General features: G+C 26.2%; 1 protein-coding gene across 6 annotated transcripts in view; it reads left to right on the forward strand.

Annotated features, from left to right (window-relative positions):
• The window catches only part of LOC134836083 (tensin-1), a 129095-nt gene that overhangs the window by 46848 nt on the left and 62347 nt on the right, over positions 1-19900 (forward strand). The window contains exon 1 of one of the 6 annotated variants that reach the window (XM_063851269.1): positions 16094-16443. The exons of the other annotated variants lie outside the window; for them this stretch is intronic. Within the exon in view, the coding sequence (XP_063707339.1) occupies positions 16432-16443 (12 nt within the window). The 5' untranslated portion in view covers positions 16094-16431. Of the gene's footprint in view, positions 1-16093; positions 16444-19900 lie in introns of those variants that run through there. 6 annotated transcript variants of the gene reach the window in all.

The raw sequence follows: 19900 nt of genomic DNA on the forward strand, positions 1-19900 counted from the left end.
GACATTTAGAAAATGTTCCATTTCCTTATCAGCCAATTTTTTTCTGTTGATGTGTCGGATGTATGGATTGTTGCATTAACGGCACGAACAGCGATTCTTGATACACGAACGCCTACTGATACACCTTTATTATCAATCAAATTCATTCATTCATGCAAACGAAAAATCTTGTATGGCACGTCGACGTCGTCGTTAGGTTGTTTTTAACGACGAAGAAATTTTCTTTAGTTGTGTTTGTGGGTTTACATTTCTCGCATAGATTCGTAGACTAATAGAAAATTCATTCAATAAAATTATTTTATTTTATTAATTTTTTGAAATATTTTACATTTCTATTTTTTAAATATTTAAAAAAAAATATATTTTTTTCTTAATAAAATAATTAAATTAATTAAATAAATAAATTTAATTATATTAATTCATTTTATTTAATTAATTCAAATTAAAATATGAATAATCATTTTTTTTTAATATTTTTTGAAAATTAAAATTTTTTTTTTAAATTAAAATTAAATAAAATTAAATTTATTAACGAAATAAAAAAATTAAAAATGAAAAATAATATTTTTTGAAAAAAAGTTTTTGAATAAAAAATTAAAAGTAAATTTTTAACAAAATAAATTAAAAATTAAAAAAAAAATTAATTTTAAAATTGAAAAAAATTTTAAATTAAAATTAATTTTAAAAAATAAATTAATTAATTAAATAATTTAAAAAAAAAATTTTAAATTTAAAAAATATTTTTTAATTGAAAAAATTTAAATTTTAATTAAAAAAAAATATTTTTTTTTTAATAATTTAATTTTAAATTAAAATAAAAATATTTTTTTAATGTAATAATATAATAAAATAATTTTTAAAAAATAAATAAAAATTAAAAAATTGAAAAAAATTAATTTAAAAAAAAAATATTTTATAGAAAAAAAATTATTTAAAATATTAATTCCAAGCAAAACACTGCAAATTCATAGAATCACTTCAATAGAATAACGAAAAACACACACGACACGACCTACATACACATCAAACAAATTCATTCATCATTCATACACGTTTGGTTTACATTTTTTTTTCTTCTGTGTCTCTATGAACGTAAAGGTGCACGATCACACACAGAAAAATATTTTCAGACGACTCCGTAACAAACGATTTCTTTTCCTGTGTGTTAGTTGCGGTTTAACGCGTGTTCCGACAAAGTCTCTGTCGTACTTTGATTCTCGAACGATCGAAAAATTTAATATTTATTTACATTTTATTGTGTAAAAATACAACAAAAAATAATTGTATGTGCATATCAAAAAGGTATTAATTGCCATTATTCTACTTTTAAAAGCAAAAAAAGTGTAATTTATAGTGATAACAAGAAAAAAATAATTAAATTAAAAAAATAATAAAAAAAAAATTAAACACAGAAAAATTTATTATTAATGTTATAAAAATATAATCAGCTCGTTTTCGACATAAACAACATTTTTAATGTGCGGCAACATGTGAAATGTCTCGTCACTTAATGTTTTTTTAAAGCAAAAAAAAAATACAACACAGAAAAAAAAAGTTATAAATAAAAAAAATATATGAAAAAAAAGTGCGACAATTTCCCGCATAAAATTTGGATGAAAAAAAATATTTTTTTACGAGACAGGCAAAAAAAAATCAACAATCGATTGTCGTAATTGATATCGACCAGCTTGTACACTTCTGGAATTCAGTACTAATAGAGGTATCGCAAAAAAAAAAATAAAGGTGACGAAAAATAAATAAAAATATCGTGGTCATGATTAATGACTCAACAAACCTCAAAAAGTGAATAAGAACGGTAAAAGTGCGATTTATTTACGTTTTTTGGCACATTGCAAGAAATAATGACGTGCGCATTTGACTTGTTATGACGGAAATTAAGCAGCAAAAAAAGAGCCTATGGCAATTACTATTAAATAAATCCACAAAAGGTGTCGAAAGGTGTGTTTATTAGATTGATAAGCAATGGTAGACTGTTTGGCGGAAGGCAGGGATGTGAAATAAAAGTTAATGGAGTGCGTTAATTTCGTTGGTTTTAATTAAATTAAAGATTTTTTGCGAAATTTGTTCATGAAGTGGATTAATATGAAACAAAAAAGTACTAAAGAAGATGAATTTATTAAATTTTTAATTAAAAAAAGAGGAAATTTTATAAGGTTTTTAGTTTTTCTCATAAAAATTATAAAAAATAGCAATTTCAGCTTCAAAAAGATTTTTTTTAATTAAATTGTAATTAAAATAAAAAAATAAAATAAAAATAAAAAATATTTTTTTAAATTTTAGGATTTTTAGTCTAAAAAATTAAAATTTAAAAAAAATTAATATTAAAAATTAAATTAAACAATTTTTTTTATTAAAGTTTCTTTTTGATGGATTTTAGATAAAAATTACAAAATATAACCCGAGGGTTTTTCAACTACTTTACTTATTTTAAAAAAAAATATTTTTCAAAGGAAAAAAAAATATTTATTAAATTTAATTTTATTATTAAATAAAATAAAATTAATTTTTTAATTTATTTTTTTATTAAAAATCCATTAAAAAAATAGTAAAAAAATAAAATTTATTTAAAAATATTAAATTAAAGAAATTTTTACTAAATATGAGAAATTTATATTTTTTTATGAATTTTTAATAATTAAAAAAAAATTTAAAAAAATTGAAGAAATTAAAATTTAAAGAAATTTTCAAAATTAGGAAAAAATCTTGTTAGATTTTTCATTAAAATTATTACTAAAAAAATATTTTTTTGAAACTTGAGACAAAAATGAATAAAAATCATTTAAAAGTTGCAAAGTTTTAAAAAAATTATTTTTTTTTTAAATTTAAACAAATTTTCATATTTTTAACAATTTGTGCCCTTATGAGTAACTTTAGAACCATCACTGCCTGCACAGTCATTAAAATTATTATTGTAACCTTGAAATTCGAGCTAAGTTCACTCCTATACTGAACTAATTGCAAAGCATTGTAATCCGTTTTTATAATTTTTTCCCCTATTCTACAACTAAAAACCAACTAAAAACGTTACCTGATGAAATTTTGCACCTTTTATCGCTGTCGTCATACAAATTTCGCTTATCACTTGTGCAAACATTAAATTTTATATTTAAATTCTCTTCTTATCTTTCGTTTTACGGCAAAACTTCAAAAAATGTGATAATCTAAAAATTAAATGATCTCATCTCTTCTCACTTACACGATTTGTTTAAAAGCTAGACAAGTGTCGAAAAATGATCATATGATCCGTTAATTAATTTATTTTTAGTTTTACAGCGAATTTCGAGACAAAGGCGTGAAACGTGAGCTCTTAATTAATTTATAATTTACATTGACGGGACTTTTTTTTTTTAAACAAAAAATTTTTTTTCAAAGAACCGATCAACGAGCTTTTGGGCATAAATTATTCTGATTAAGAAGACCTGTTTCCTCCAATTTACAATTATGCAAAGTGAAACAACAAAAAAGTGCATCAAGTGTGAAAAATTGTTCATAATTTTGCAAATTTTTTATTTATGATCCGCAATTTATGCGCAAAAAAATATTTCATGTGAGCCGTAATTATTTCGACTGACTTTCTGTGCGCGTTGAAAACACTGAAAAATTATGAATGAGCAAAATGATATAAAAGCGTTTGCGGCAAATTTATCATTTCTTTTGTACTTTCGTAGAGCAGCAACAACACGAAAGAAGAAAGAAGAGAATTTTTCTTCTCCGTTGTTGATGATAATAATAAATAAGCCGAGAGTGCGCGCGCAACGTTTTCATCATCATGAAATTTAATGCGCGCGATCGCCGCAATTACAGCGAGTGTTGTTTCTTTTTTCGATGCTGACCTCGCTAGAAAAGAGATTTGAACTGTTGCACTTTGCCTAATAAATCAAAAGATGTTTATGGAAATGCATCGCGTGCACCGGAGAATCTGCATGAATTTGAAGATCAATGTCAATGATGGCAAAATAAATGGCATGACTGTCGTAGCTTTATCAATGTCAAGGAAGGTTTTTTTGTGTTGAGTTAAGTGAATTATTGTTGGCAATGACCTGTTTTAGAAAAATTCTTTAAAAGTTCAGAGATGAAAGGGTTTTGATTTTTTAACGATCAATTTTTAAAACCATGAACTATTTAAAAAAAAAATTTTTTTTTTTTAAAATGAAAAAATTTTTTTTTTAAAAAAATTTTTTAAAATTTTATGAATTTTTTTGTTTTTTTTAAATTTCTTAACTTTTATGAATTTTTCAATATTTATTCATAGTAAATTTTGAATTTGATTTCAGATTAAAAATGTGATGAAAAAAATTTTTTTTTACAAATTTTGTCATTTTTAAAATTTTTCAATTTTTTAAATTTCATCACACTTTAAATCTGAAATCAAATTCAAAATTTACTATAGATAAATATTGAAAAATTCATAAAAACTAAAAAATTTTTAAAATACAAAAAAAAACATTCATAAAATATTTTTAAAAATTTTAAGAATTTAAAAGAAAATTTTAAGAATTTAAAAGAAAATTTTAAGAATTTGTAAGAATTTTTTTCCGAATTCTATGGATTTTTATTTAACATTGAATCTTATGATTTTGACATTAAAAATTAAAATTATTAGAGAAATTTTTATGAGAGTCTTAAATATTTCTAATTATTTTTTTTTCACAAAAAAATTGTTTGAAAATTTCAATCAATATAAAAAATTTAAATTTTGACACCTGTCATATTTTTTAAAAATTAAATTAAATTTTATGAGACTTTTTCTTGAATTTCTTGAATTTTTGATAAATTTAGTATTATCAATGAATTTTAAGGAGTTTCTGAAAGATTATTTTGTAAAAAATGTCAGAAATTTCATTTTGTAGTAAAAATTTGACAGCTGTCATTATTTTTTGACATTTGACAGCTCAATACTCAACAAGCATATTTTTGATGAAAATTCAATTTTATAAGAATTTAAAATTAATTTTGACACATTTTTGAACTAAAATTATTTTTTAAAAAACAAAAAATTGAAATTTTATCTAAAATTTGTGATAAGTGTCATTCATTTTTTGACATTTCAAAAAATTTTCCCGCCATTTTTTTCTTAACCTAAAAAAAGTTGTTATTTTCATTACAAAAGCTGTTGTAAGCAACTATTTTCGATTAGAAACAATAAATTAATTAGTTAATTAAAAGAACCTTGTTCGTTCCCGCCATAACTGATTAACCTCGTTCAATGGAACATGCAATTGAGCAAAATATAACGCAAAAAGGAATTAGAAATTAATCTGTGATGACCTACATTTCGGTTTTGGTTCGTTCTTTATTATTTTAACCACACCTCATTTCCGCGTCAATTTTCATGAGGAAAAGGAAAGATCAAAAAAATTATTTTTCAAACATCAATTTCTTTCACAGCTAAACGAATAACGAACAACGAAGGCAAGATTAATCGGTGTGAGGAAATAATTTTCGTGTTTATGTGATGTAATCAGTGATCTTGAATCGTCGACTGTGTGATTGATTTATGGAGTGAACAAAAAGACAAAAACTAATTGTGATGTTGAAAGACATGATTACAACGACGACGAACCGAGAGAGAGACAAAACCATAAAAAAATGTGCGTTTTATGACCAGTTCTCACATAATTGAGAACAAATCTACCACAAAAATAGTATTGTCACGTCAAGTAAAGACGACGTCGGTCTCGAGTTACCTTCTTCAACCATCTTGTGTCTCTCTCGATTTACCGCAAATCTTTTTTTTTTTTGTAAAATGAAATAAAAAGAGCGCATTGAATGCTTGTTAATCGAGCGACACTTTTGCTTTGTGTCTCTTTGGCAAAATAAAAAAAATGCAATGCGAACCTTTTTACAATTGAAATCGAGTAAATGTGGTTTACTTGTTAAGCCTGAAGAGCAAAAAGAAATCGTAGAAATACTTCGTTTTGAAAGTAAAGTAAAGTAAACTAATGCCCATGAGATGGGTTTCTATTCATTATCTTGTGACTTGAGCTTGGTTCCTTCTGCCACGCAAATTAAGCGGAGAAAAGTTTCCCATGCCGCAGACGATTTGACGGCATTTAATATTGCGAATTGGCAACAAATTGCATGGATATGGTCAAAACCTGACCGATGCAAAATATGGCAATACAAGGTTCGAGCATGCATTTCTCATTGATTTTCAGGTTTTGTCTTTTTTTATTTGTTTGCGACGTCGCTGTGAGATGAGAGTGTGTCGATCGATCACATTTGTTAGTAAAATTATACCTTTAATAGCGGGAGATTGGCATTTGATGAAAAAGGAGAATGATGAGATCGCATTTTGATAATTTTCAGTACAAAAAATTTTTTTAAAGCTCAAATTTAAGAGATAGAAATTTTTCATATTTGAAAATTAAATTTTAGAACAAAAAAAAATTATTTAGGCCCCTAATTAACATTGAAAGCCATTCCAAGTCAAGATTTTAGAAAAAAATCAGATTCAGAATGAATGTAAATTCAAAATAATTGAAATTTGACATTTTGAGATTATCAAATGTGCATTGGGATTAAAAATTTAAAATATGCATTGGGTCAATAATTCAAAATTTACACTAAGAATAATTTTTTTAACTAAAATTTTAAATTAAATAAATATTAAGTTTATTTTAATTGGTTTTAATTGAAAAGAAAAATAAATTTTCATCACAATGTAGAAATAAAGTTATCGACCCAATGCATATTTTAAATTTTCATGAAATTTTTATATGTCAAATTTCAATAAATTAATTTTTTTTTAAAGAAATTCTGACTTGTTTTAATAGTTTATTAAATATCAAAAGATTTTTCAATTAAAAAATTATTTTTTAGTAATTAAATATTTGATTTTTTTCTATAAAATATTTTAAAGATATTTAAAAAAAAAACTCTAAAGATATTGAATTTAAAAATTTTTAAATTATTTTTTTTAATTTATAAAAAAATTTTGTTATAATAATTAATTAATAATTAAAAAGTTTAAAACTACCAAACTTCTTTTTAGTAAATAATTAAAATTAAAAAAAAAAATAAAATTTCAAGAAAAATTTTTTATATATTTTTTTTAATTTTAATTATTTACTAAAAAGTTTTAAACTTTTTAATTATTAATTAAATTTTAATACAAATTTTTAAGAAATTAAAAAAAAAAAATTAAAATAAATATCTTTAGATTTTTTTTAAATTTTTTTAAAAATATTTTATAGAAAAAAATCAAATATTTAATTGCTAAAAAATAATTTTTTAATTGAAAAATCTTTTGATATTTAAAAAAAAAGTATTTAAACAAGTCAGAATCTCTTTAAAACTATAATCTAATGACTTTGACGCCACAAAAATCTCGTATTTCGCTAAAAATGCATTGAACAAAAAAGAGAAACTATTACCTCAACAAAATGGGAAGAAAAAAAGAGAGATGTGCGATATCTGATACCATGGCACATTTTTAGTGAAAAAAAAATAAAAATAAAATAAAACAAATGAAAAACAAAAATAATAGTAAATAAATTTAGACTAATAATAACGATAAAGCGGTAACCAAATGCCGCACATATTTAATTTCACGTACAATATATCAAACTATCGCTCTCATCTATCTTCTCCTCTGTCGTCTTTTATTATTCTTTTACTATTATTTTTATTTATTTTTTTTTCTCTGCGCCGAGAAAAACGCATCTTTGGTGTCATGATAAATCCGATATATCTCAAGGGCATAAGTGGGCTCTTTCTTTCTTTCTTCTTTGAAACTGTATTTTTTACTTTTTTTATTTTATTGCATCGATAGATAAAATGCAACTAAAATTAAGCAGAATCACGAGTTTCTTTGCACACCCTTCTTTTGAGGGCCGCATTGACACGTCTTTTGATTTATATCACGGCTCGATGCTTAGAATTAGCTCTTGTGTGGCAACGAAGAACGAAGGCGTTTCACGAGATGGACTTCCTTTGAATGTCGTGAGAGCAAGCCTTATCATAAAGATCGAAGCAATCTTTTAAAAAAAATTCATAGTCATCAATAATGATGTCCAAACAAGCCAAACACTCATGCCCATAAACATCGAAACAACAATTTTGTCGTCGTCGTCGTCGCATTATCTCATTATGCTAATTCGAATGAATGCTAATTAATACTCGCCTTAGCTGATGTGCGGCTTACAAGACACGATAAAAAAACAAAAACAGTGGGCAAAAAGCGACGATTCGTATGTAAATTGTGTCCAAAAATTTATCAAGAGGCGATACTTTATGGATATTTGGATCATTTTTTGCGTATTTTTAACTTCATTGCTTCAGCGACTAAATTTTTAATCTTAAAATCTGGAACAAATCAAAAAAATTAGTCAACCACAGAAGTAATCGAACGATTTTGACGTGTAATTGATCAGTTACGAGCTACCAAAAAAAAAATTAAACATTTATCGACCTTAACAAGGTCAACATGCCTTACATGGAAAGATGTTTACAAGCAGTTAACGGATAAACAATGAAAGCAGTTAAGCGATTAAAACTAAAGAAAAAACAATAACGCCCTTTTTCTTGGGTTTGCTTTCGGTTAAAGTTACGTGAACTTTCCTACTTGGCTTTTTGAGCAACTTTGGATTGATTTTGAGTCTTCGTAGGTAGAAAAAACTGCATTTCACAACTCACTACTTCGACCTTCAATAGCTGCATAAATCACTCCAACACGAATTGATAGATAAACTGAAAATTACTCGACTTTTATATGTTATTTTTCAGCAATTGTTCGATGCCTGCCAGCTAATTTCATTTCTTCCCATAAACATTAAGAGAAAAATTTTGTTCGTTGTAATAACAAATGATCACATGTTTCGACAACCCGTCAGATCATTAATTTTCGATACGGAACTTTGTGTATCTCGAGTCACCGCCCCAGATAATGTGCTTGACTCGTAATTGAAAATTGCATCGAACGCGTACACAAATTGATTGAATTTATGAATTTTGATTAAATGACCAGCGACCAAATCGACAACGACGACGAAGCAAATGGAAAACTTTCACTTATGAGAGTTTAATTCTCATCGATGGATCGAACAATGGAGCACTAACAGTCGTTTATTGCGTGCCTGAAGTTCATATACGCACGAGAGTTACTTTGTTAATGTTTATTGTGAAGAATCAAGTGTCTCGGAGACTTAGAAATCTATTGACAGAAGGTTGCGAGTTTATGAAAAGTTACAATTCAATTCAGATATGTGTCAGACTACGAAGTTTAAGAATACCTGATAGAAAAGTGTTGATCAAAAGCTTTGTACAGAATCTACAATACTAAACAAAAACCACTAAGAAAAATAAAATGATCCAATCAATTCAGATATGTCAGACAGACTACGAAGTTTAAGAATACCTGATAGAAAAGTGTTGATCTAAAACGAGGGAGAGGTGTCACTTTTGTGGCAGAGAGAAAAGAAGATAGACGTACTGGAGATATTCTGGATAATTTTGGAAGAATAAAGCGATTGTTTAATTAATTGATTGAGTTTTCATAGTCATTGAGGTTACAAAGTCTAAGAGCTTATGAAACTTAAAAAAGTTAAAAGAATAAAAATTAGGGTTGCTAAATTTGTGATATTAAGAAACATGAAAAATTTTAATCTAACTTAAACTTTAGAATTTGAACCGAATACAAAAATGCCATAAAACCAAAGATCCAAGAATAAAGAAGATAAAATATATTGCATAAGTTCAGAATCAAGAATGAAAATTAGTTTGGGGGGTTTTAGAAGTTTGTTTATTAAAATTTGTTAAAAATGAGTTAAAAATCCTTATTCTTTCAAAAATTTAAAAAATTTGGATTTTGCATGATTTTCATATTGACTCTTGATTTCAAGCTCAAAAACCATCAAATAGACATCAAAAAAAATCTGAATTTTTTACGTAATTTTTTACGTATTTTTTACGTAATTTTTTTTTTTTTCATATTTATTAATTTTCGAGCTCATAAAAGAAAATTCGAAACACAAGTTCCCATTAAAATTTCCATCGCGAAACTTGAACTTTTCACAATATAAATTTAGTTTCGTGATTCGAAGTACTGAAAAAACGTTAGTTAATTGATTTGTTAAAACAATTCAAAATACAAAATTTACATGCAAGATAAAACAAAGTATACAGAAAAAAGTGAAGGTGTCATTATAACAAATGATGTTTATGAACGACTGAAATATATCAATCAAAGATCATGCAACGAATGTTGTTGCTGAAAACTCTTTCGAAATATTTTTTATAACAAGCGACAATTATGGTGTGCTGTGGCAGTAATAATTTTGTGTTTATGGAATTTTTGGCGTAGGATGCGAAAAAAACACACATTCGGTTTATAAATTTAGAAACTTTTTTTTAATCAATCGTTGACCCTTTTAAAATTTTTTGTCTCTTCACTAAATAAAAATCGATTCTGGATCCATCAATCGATTAAAATTACGTCATTTTTAATCAGAATTTGACTCACAGCGTCAATTGATCGATCGCGGGATTAAGAGTTTCAATTGCATCAAATTACCGGAACGAATCGATTCATTCATTCACTAATGACTTGATTAATTAATATGGTTTTCATCTCTAAGCGATGGACATGAAGGTAGCGAACATAATTGGCATTGTTGTGAGTTTGATTCACTTCCTTTTTATTTTTTTTTATTTTCGAATCAAAACACTCCCGAACGATTGATTGCTCTTAAGGTATGTCGTAAAACGCGTAAAAAAACATTCAAGAATGCAAATCCCACGCATGGATTAGATCAGGTTTTTGTCGTAAATCCACTCTCATTCATAAATATCCACGCGTTCATTCAGAAAAAAATGTTCCGCGTGTGAAACTGTGGCTTACCTGAAGCTCTTTGGTGTCCCTGTTAGTTACACTCTGTGTGTGGGTGACTACTGTTGAAATTTTTTTAGTAGTAACCCAAACACCTGGGACTTTGATTGCTTTTTCGATAGTCATGCAATTGAGGAAAAAAATCATTTTTAATTGGGTTTTGGTCTTATATAATATTTTTTGATAGAAAAAGACAACTTTGTTGCAAGAAATTGCATCGACGCTCCCCATTTTATTTTCACATTGGAGCGTGTGCAAGTAATTTTCTAATCATCACGCACATCGTTTGTAAATATTTTTAACTTTAATTGAAGAGAAACGCCGCTCAATTGGATTTTATATTTTTTTGACTAATTATTGCAATGTTACAACAACGAAGCATCCAGTAAAGCAAGGGCAATTAAAATCAATTAGTATTGTTGTTATTACAGCTGTGCGTGTACTGAGCGACTGGCAAAGGTCAAATTGCGAAGTTATTTATCAAAATAATTGAAAAACTCAACGGTTTCTTTGTAACATTTTTCAAGCGTGACCCGAAGCGAAGAAGTTGCAAAAAGTTGTTGAACATTAAATTATTGAAATATTTTTAAAATCTTAATTTTTTTAAATTTCTGTGAAAAATTAAGAATTTTTGGTTCCATTAATGTAAACAGACACCAAAGTAAACTTCAATTAAGAAATCTTACGAAAAATGAGATCACCCAAAACTTCAAAAAGCAAGTTGTTGGTCATTAAACGAAGCGATCAACCCACATCGCCGATCGTATTTCATTCAAGCGTCAGTTGCAATTGCAATTAAAAAACATTCGTTACTAATAAAAACTTTGTTTGCAATGTAAATCATTTTAATTTACTTCATATGTGTGATGAGAGATCGCTTAGTTACAGGCAGCAGGTTGTGAAATTCAAAACAGCGCAAAAGATTTGAGTAAAAGTGACACACACATCACGCAAGGCCATCACTTCAAAAACGAGCAAAAACATCTTCTTCTTATCGTTGTCCAAACACGAGAAACAATTGATTCAAACAAGATGTTCAAATATTAAATATATGTATACATAATGACAACATCTTCTTCTTCTTCGTCAGTCGAAGCAAAAAAAAAATAAAAACAAATACACGACAGACAAACAGGTACACTTTAAATAAGATTAAACAAATAAAGTTGCAGAAAAAAAAATGTCGAAACTTTTGCGTTATCTCACACAGCAAGAAGTCGTCGTGTGACAAGGACATTCAAACTGACATCATCTGATGTTGCTGCTGTCATGTTTTGAGTTTGTCGTGTATTTATTTATTTTTTAATGAATGTCCCTTTTAATTGCTTTTGTTGTTTTTTATTTTTGTTCAAGTTCCTTTGTCCCACGACGCAGCGCGTTACTTCCATAAAACAAAATAACAATAAAAAATTCACACCAAACGAGAGAGAAGAGAAATATATTTATTATTGTTTTATCGCCATTCATTCATTTATATTTTTGTAATTTGTACATAAAAGACCGCGAAGCATATGCCAGACCAACTTTTGCAATAATATTCGTTCATATAAATATCGGGAAAGATTAAAATCATAATAAATATTCCGCGCTCACTGTTTGTTTAATTTAACGGTTTTTGCACTTTTCAATGATAAACAAGATAAAGAGCTTCGCGCAATATGCGAATTTTTCTCTGGCATTAATTTAATTTTCTATTTTAAAATTTGTTATTGAAGAAATGGTGATCATTTGTTAAAAGATTGAAAAATGCTTTTATCAAATAAAAAAAATTATTTGAACAAAATGTTGAAAAAATAGAATTAAAAAAAAGGATGAGGCAATTATAATAACTGTTTCACACCTTTTCTTGTTTAGTTTTTTTAAATGGAAAATAGATGTCGCTAAATTTGTCTATTGCATTCCATTCTAAGACTTTCAAAGTCTTTGAGTTACAAAAGTTTTTGAGTTACATTATAGTTATTGAGTTGTTTGCTTAATTTTCGTTTTTTCACTATAATAGAACAATTCAAAGAAAGTAGTTTGAGGTTTTCTTTGGGTTTTCTCCATATACCTCAAAATTACAGGAATTTTTTAAAGGAAGCTCTCGTTAACCAAATTGTCAAACAAGAAAAGCTTTGTTACAGACTTTATTATTCTGTCAACTTTTGGATCGCAGAAATATTTTTTTTCATCATTGTCATTATGAATCTAAGTCTTAGATTCTTAGGTCTTCTATAAAGTAGGGCTTCTTGAGTTATATCGATGCTTTCGCTTCGAAATTTTCTTGAGTTGATGGCAGCTAAAGTGTTTTCATATGAAATCATCCTTATCTATAAGTTCGTTTTTATCTTTGCTTTTTATTTTTGCACGTATTGTATATGTTTCATAAATCCATTTAAAATACTCTCCGTCCAAATATCGAAGATATAATACAAATGAACTCGTTTCTGTAAGGAAAATCATTTTATACTTACCAAAAGAATCCATCGACAGGAATTGTTTTCTAACTTTTCAAATTTAAAAATTCATCAAAAATTGATTTTTTTAAATTAATTGAGTAATTTTAACATAAATTTAGATTCTCTTTAGAACTGTCTCATATTTGATAATTGCATCAGCCTATTTTTTGTAAATCTCTTACATCGAAATCTTGTGTCGTGATTATCATAACTACGGTATTTATGCCATCTCAAAAATGTGCGTTACTACAAAAAACCACCCAATTAAACATTTTTTTTTGTTTCATGTAAAAAAAAATGTTTTAAAAATAAACAAACATGTACTTGTTCTCTTGTTTTGTTTTGTTGAAACGAATTGTAGGCAGAAGGTGATTCAGCTAAATTTCATTAGAAGTTGTTGTTGCTGCTCTTGTATTAGTTAAACTAAAATGTGTATAAATATAAATTGTTATTGTTTGTAATTTTATTATTATTACCATTATTTGCATAAAATTCAATCCACAACCAATATATGCTCGCATCTAACTTCTTGTTGTTACAGTTTTTATCGCGAGCGAATTTGTTCATTTATTCTTTGTACTTCCAAGATTGATCCCGAACAGCTAGAGTGTAGAAAAAATAAATAAAGAGAATTATTGTTTTTAATTGAAATTTGTTTAGAATTCGTTTAATGAAAAAGTATCAAGCAAAAAATGTTCAGTAGTTGCTTCGAAGTCGTTTAACGGAAAAGATCGATCTTCATATATTGAAAAGTTTGTCCTATTTTTGATTAAAATTCCGGTTGATAAGATAAATGTCTCATAAACAAACATGAATCAAGTGTCAAATTCATGTCAATATTTTGATTTCTTTCCAATCAAGAGAGAGACAAAAATCGAGTGTGACAGTTATTTTATGGCGTCTTGATGACATATTTCATGCCAAATTCGGTTGCGGCAAATAATTTCGCAGAAAGGCGACGCAACAAGTTTCCATCTACAACGTTGGACAAGTTTCTGTGTGAAATTAAAAATTGACAAAAAGTGAGCTGCGAACAAAAATTTATAAGCGCGGGAACGTAATAAATACATTTTACTTACAACAATTGGTCATTCATTGATCTCTCGTTCGATGTTGGTTTCGTCGTAAATAAACTTTTATGTTTCTCGTTGCCCATGTGGGCGTACATAATTTGAATATTAGGTGTAGTTGCTGCAGCATGCGTTGGAAAAAAAAGTTCACTTCAGTTCACGAAATGTTTTGTCTGTGATTTTTGTCGTTGTTCAGTTGTTGTTAGAACATGCGAGATTTCAAAACAAAAGAAAATGGAAAAAAATCGAGTTGCTTGTCAAACAAGTCAAACACACGGGGAAAAAAACTTATTTTTAAATAAACATCATCCATCCACTGTCAGTGGCATACTCGCTCGTTCTCGACAGACTCGTTGAAATGAAAAAACCGGAAAGAATTTTCGTTCGAGAGTTAATTAGGTCTAATATGACGGAGTGTTAAAATAAGAAGGCGGCTAAAAATAACACAAAAATACGTATTTAAAGGTGCACCGCAGAAACAAATAAATTTCAGAAGGCGACTAAAAAATGATGAAATACACAGATTTTGAGTGGTTAGGATGAACAAAGTTGTAATTTTGTACTTCTGGTTCAGAAATTTTTTAAAATCATCAAAATGTGCATTGGGGTATTTTTTTTCAAAAAATTTGAAAATTTTCAAAAAATGTGCATTGGGATATCTAATTTTAAAAAAATTTTCAAAAAAAATTATATTATAAAAAATGTGCATTGGGATTTTAATTTTTTTCAAAAATATTTGAGAATTTTTCAAAAATATGCTTTGGGACTCTAATTTTAAAAAATTTTTCAAAATATGTTTTATTGAAAATTCTAATTTTAAAAAAAAATAGATTATTGAAAAATTTGCATTGGGATTTCGAAGTATACTAAAAAATTTTAAAATCCCAATGCACATTTTTCTTGTTTTATGAAAATTTTTCAAAATATTCATTGAGTTATCAACATTTTCTAAAAAAAAATCGGGATCCCAATGCACATTTTGAAAATATTTTTGAATTATCAAATTAAAATTTTAAAGATTTTAAAATTTTGTTGAAAAATTTCGATGATTTACGAAAACATTTCAAAATGTGCATTGGGATCTCAATTTTTTTCTAAAAAATTTGAAATCCCAATGCACATTTTGATGATTTCCGAAACCAAAAAGTACAAAATTACTTTTTAAAAAAATTTTAAAGTAAATTCTTACCAAAAATGTTCCTCCTACTGAAGATGATGATGATGCTGACGAGCAAAAGTGTGACAAATAATCATTTAAAAATAAAAAAAAAACTTGAGAGACACCGACACAAGTTGTATAGTTTAGTCAACCGGCAGTCATACCGGCAAAGCAAACGTTTTAACGCCACGCCACGCCATCCACAAATACGTTCATGATTTGTGAGTCAGCTCGATAAATAAATGATCATCTGTCAAAAAAAAAAAGTTTAAATACGAAACAAAAAGAACAAAAGAAGACAAATTTGGGTTAATTGCGAGACGAATGCACTCCAAAGAATGTCAAAACGATAAAAACGTTCATTTTTTTCTGCTACTATGTTACGATTTGCTGCATTTTCCAGAAGTGTACAACAGTCGCGTGCCGTATTTTTGCCATGTTTTGTGTGATTGAGCAAGCAAAGCAACGAAATAGAGCATAAAAATCTGTGTTTAATTTTTTTTCCTGTTAAAAATAAATTAAAAAAGTGCAAAGAGGTCATTATTTAAAAAAAAATTATTTTGAAATAGGAAAAAAAATTTACAACGAATCTAATTAAAAATAAGAAAGAAGGAAAGAAAAGCAAATCAAAAAACGAGGTGTGAAAATATTTCCATTAAAGAGAGTGCACAATAATTTAATGAAGATAATAAAATATTTATGGCTCGAATGAAGAGAAAAAGTGCAAACAAAATAAAATAAAATCAATTATCATCGACTTGTTGACTTGACTTCTGTTTTTCAGTGTATAAAAACAACAACAACAAGTTAAAAGTGTGCAAAAAAAATTAAATATTTACGCGAAAGGAATTATGTCATATATAAAATGGATTACAATCATATCGTTAGCAAAATCGTAAAACAAGTGATTTTAAAATGAATAATTCGGTAAGTTATATGCTGACAAGCACTTTTTTAATTTTTAATACTAAATATTAAGTGAAAATGTTGTTTCAAGTTGGTTTTAGTAATTCAATCGTCGATCAAGCATTTATTCTACACTCTTCTCAAATAGTTTTTAAAAAAATTAAATTAATTTAATTTAATTAAATTAATTAGGTTAAATTCTCAAAAATCTGCCAAAATTTTTTTCTTTGTCTATTTTTTTTTAATTAAAATTTTAAATTAAATTTTTTAAGAAAAATTATGATAAAAAAAATTTATGTCAATTTCACTATTTTTTTTTTTTTTTTTTTGTATTAATTTATTATTATTATTTATTTTTTAATTAATTAAATTATTATTTTTTTTAATTATTTATCATAAAATTTTTTTTTTTTTAATTTTTTTGTTCAAAAAAATTCTGTAAATTTTTTTTTTTTTTAATTTTTCAAAAATTTTAATTATTTTTCATTTAATCCATATTTTTGACCTTTTGGAATTTTTAAAACCAATTTTTTTTGACAAATTCTCAAATTTAAATTTTTGTTTGAAGAGAAAATTGAAAAAATTCAGATTCATTTTAGATTTGCCCATTTATCGAATTTTTACTAAAGAAAATAAAAAAGTCAAATTCTTACCATTTGTTGTACCACTTTTCCTTTGAAATTCTAAAACCTTCAATTTTTCAAATCTCCCATCGATTAGAACAACTGTCACGTCTCATTAAAACCTTTCTTCTTTCTTTCTCGTTCAAATTATTCATGACCCTTTTCTCACCTCTTGCACTTGACTCGCTGCATGCCTCTTGACGGACAATTAGTGTCAGAACGTAAATGTTAACAACACAATCACGCTGGAATGCGACTTTACTCTAATCTTCGTTTTTTATCTGACGTACATCCATCGCGCGTTCACGATCAATGATCATTATGCAAGTAAAGTGAAGTGAAGTGTTTTTAACACTATAGAAGAACAAAAAAAAATATACAAAAACGAACAAAACCTATAATTCCTCTTAAATTTATTTTATAAAATGCATGATTGCCTTGGGAGTTACAATTATTTGTAGTTGTTTCTTCTTGCAAATAATTTTTCCGTGTTTTGATAGCAAACGTTGTACCAAATAATAATTTAAATCAATTTTATTGTTCGAACGTTGTGTAACTTACGTGGGTGCCAGAGATAATTGACTGACCAAGATTCGACTTGCGTGTCGCAAAAACTTCTTTTAATCGCCGCTTTTTGATAATAATTTGTTTAAAATATTTTATATAAAAATAATATAATATTATATAATATAAATTTAAAAAATTTAATATTATTTTTATTTCATTAATTAATTTTTTTTTTTATTTTAAAAAAATTTTTTTAAAATTTTTATTTTAAATAAAATAATTTAATTAAAAATTATATATTATTTTTTTAATAATTAATTTATTTTATATTTTAATTCATTATTTAAATTAATTTAAAAAAAAATTAAATTATAAATAATAATTATTATTCATTTTTAAAAATTAATTTTTTTTTAATTTATTTTTTTAATATTTTTATTTATTTTTTTATTATTTTTAAAAATTTAATAAATAATAATTAAATAAAATTATTAATTTTTAAAAATTAATTTAAAATTTTTATTTTAATTAAAATTATTTAGTTAAAAATTATATATTGTTTTTTTTATAATTAATTTATTTATAAAATTTTTATTTTAATTAAAAAATTTTAAAATAAAATAAATAAAAATAATATTTAAATATTAATTTTAAAAAATTATTTAAATTTTTTTTAAATTAAAATATATTTTTTATTAATTAATTTTTTTAAATTAAAAAAAATTAAATAAATATTATAAAATAATATATTTATATATAAATTCATTTTTTTAATAATTTTCGTTACAAAATCAAAGTTTGACGAGAAAAATGAACAAAAATCAACGAAACATGACTTTTATGTTCTTTTAACTTCAAACAATGATTTTACAATTTTTCGTTCATAAATTTAAATTTAGCTCCGACGTTTATTTTCATATTTAAACAATAAAAAAATTCTAACACATATCTATTAAATACTTACTTGTTATAGTTTACGATGTTTCGTTAAATCGGGAACAGCGTCTAAACAACGCGAAAGATATTGAGAAATCATCAACAACGTTCGACATCAGGAAACAATGGGAAAATAGGTCAAATTTGTTAAATCATTAGTTATTGTTTACGAGAACTTTTGTACATTTCCTAATAGCAAATAAAATAAATGAAAAACATTGTATCCATCCGTCTTTTGTTCGGAGAAAGAAGAAGTAAAGTATCTCACCATCTGTAAACTTTTTTTTTTGCTTCAATCGATCGCTAACGATCGCAACTTGAACTTCATTAAATTCTCATGTCATCTCATGCCAGAGCGCTCACGATAATTAGCTAAATATGCATTTTATCCGCATTATTGTTGGTCGGGAACGATTATAATGTTATTTTAAATTGCTTTTCACTCGTTGCATCACGTTGTCTTTTTTTTTCGCTATTCATATGATGACATTCAATCCGATTCAATGCATTTCAGTATTTCATTTAATACGAAAAAAAAATGCGATTTTATAAATTTTTCAAAACTACCTTTGAAAGTCGTGTCGACAGATCCACTGAGAGAAAAAGAGCGTCGTCGATAAAGACAGATAGCTGAATGTGTTAAATGCTGTTTTTCCTCTAAACAAAAGACTATTTTAAATGCATATAAATATTGAATGTCATCCTTCTGCTGCCACACGACTTTTCTACCGTTTCGAGTCGTCTTTCTTTTGAATGAAATTGTGTCGTGATGATCAGTTCAAAAGAGTAGTGTCATGCGATAGGACGAAAAAAAAACACATCGAGAGACAAAGTAATCTAAAGTAAGGCAAATAAATTATTGATAGACAGACGCCGTCTCTCTATGTTTTACGTACAAAGATTTTTCTATGCAGATAAAAAGTGCATTCATGCAATGAAATGGACATTTGTGGTCTTTGTCGTCTATTGTCGTCCCGGTATATGTTATATGACGTCGGTCACCTTTTTAACTGTACATACGAAAAATATTATTGAACTGTCCATCTACATGCGACGACCTCTCTTTCTTCTTCTGATGCCCCATGCGGTATCAGCTTGCAAAAGACAGATGTGAGCATTACCTTTTTTGCATTTGTTCTTTTTGGATGCCGATTTTTACGTAATATTTTGTTTGAAAAAAAATGACTTTTTAAGTCTTGAATAGAATTTTTATGATCCTTTGAAAAGAAAATCAAAAGCTAATCTTTTTAATTAACAGAGTTAATGATTTTGTAAAATTTTTGGAAATTACTTTATATCAAAATTGTGAGATCTTCCGCCATCTTGTTTTTTTTTTTGATCTAACTTTTTGAAGAAAAATGGCAAATTATTTCAAATAAATAAAATTCATGACAAAATTAAATTTTAACTTG

This window comes from Culicoides brevitarsis, chromosome 3, assembly GCF_036172545.1.
Source record: "Culicoides brevitarsis isolate CSIRO-B50_1 chromosome 3, AGI_CSIRO_Cbre_v1, whole genome shotgun sequence".
Taxonomy (NCBI): domain Eukaryota; kingdom Metazoa; phylum Arthropoda; class Insecta; order Diptera; family Ceratopogonidae; genus Culicoides; species Culicoides brevitarsis.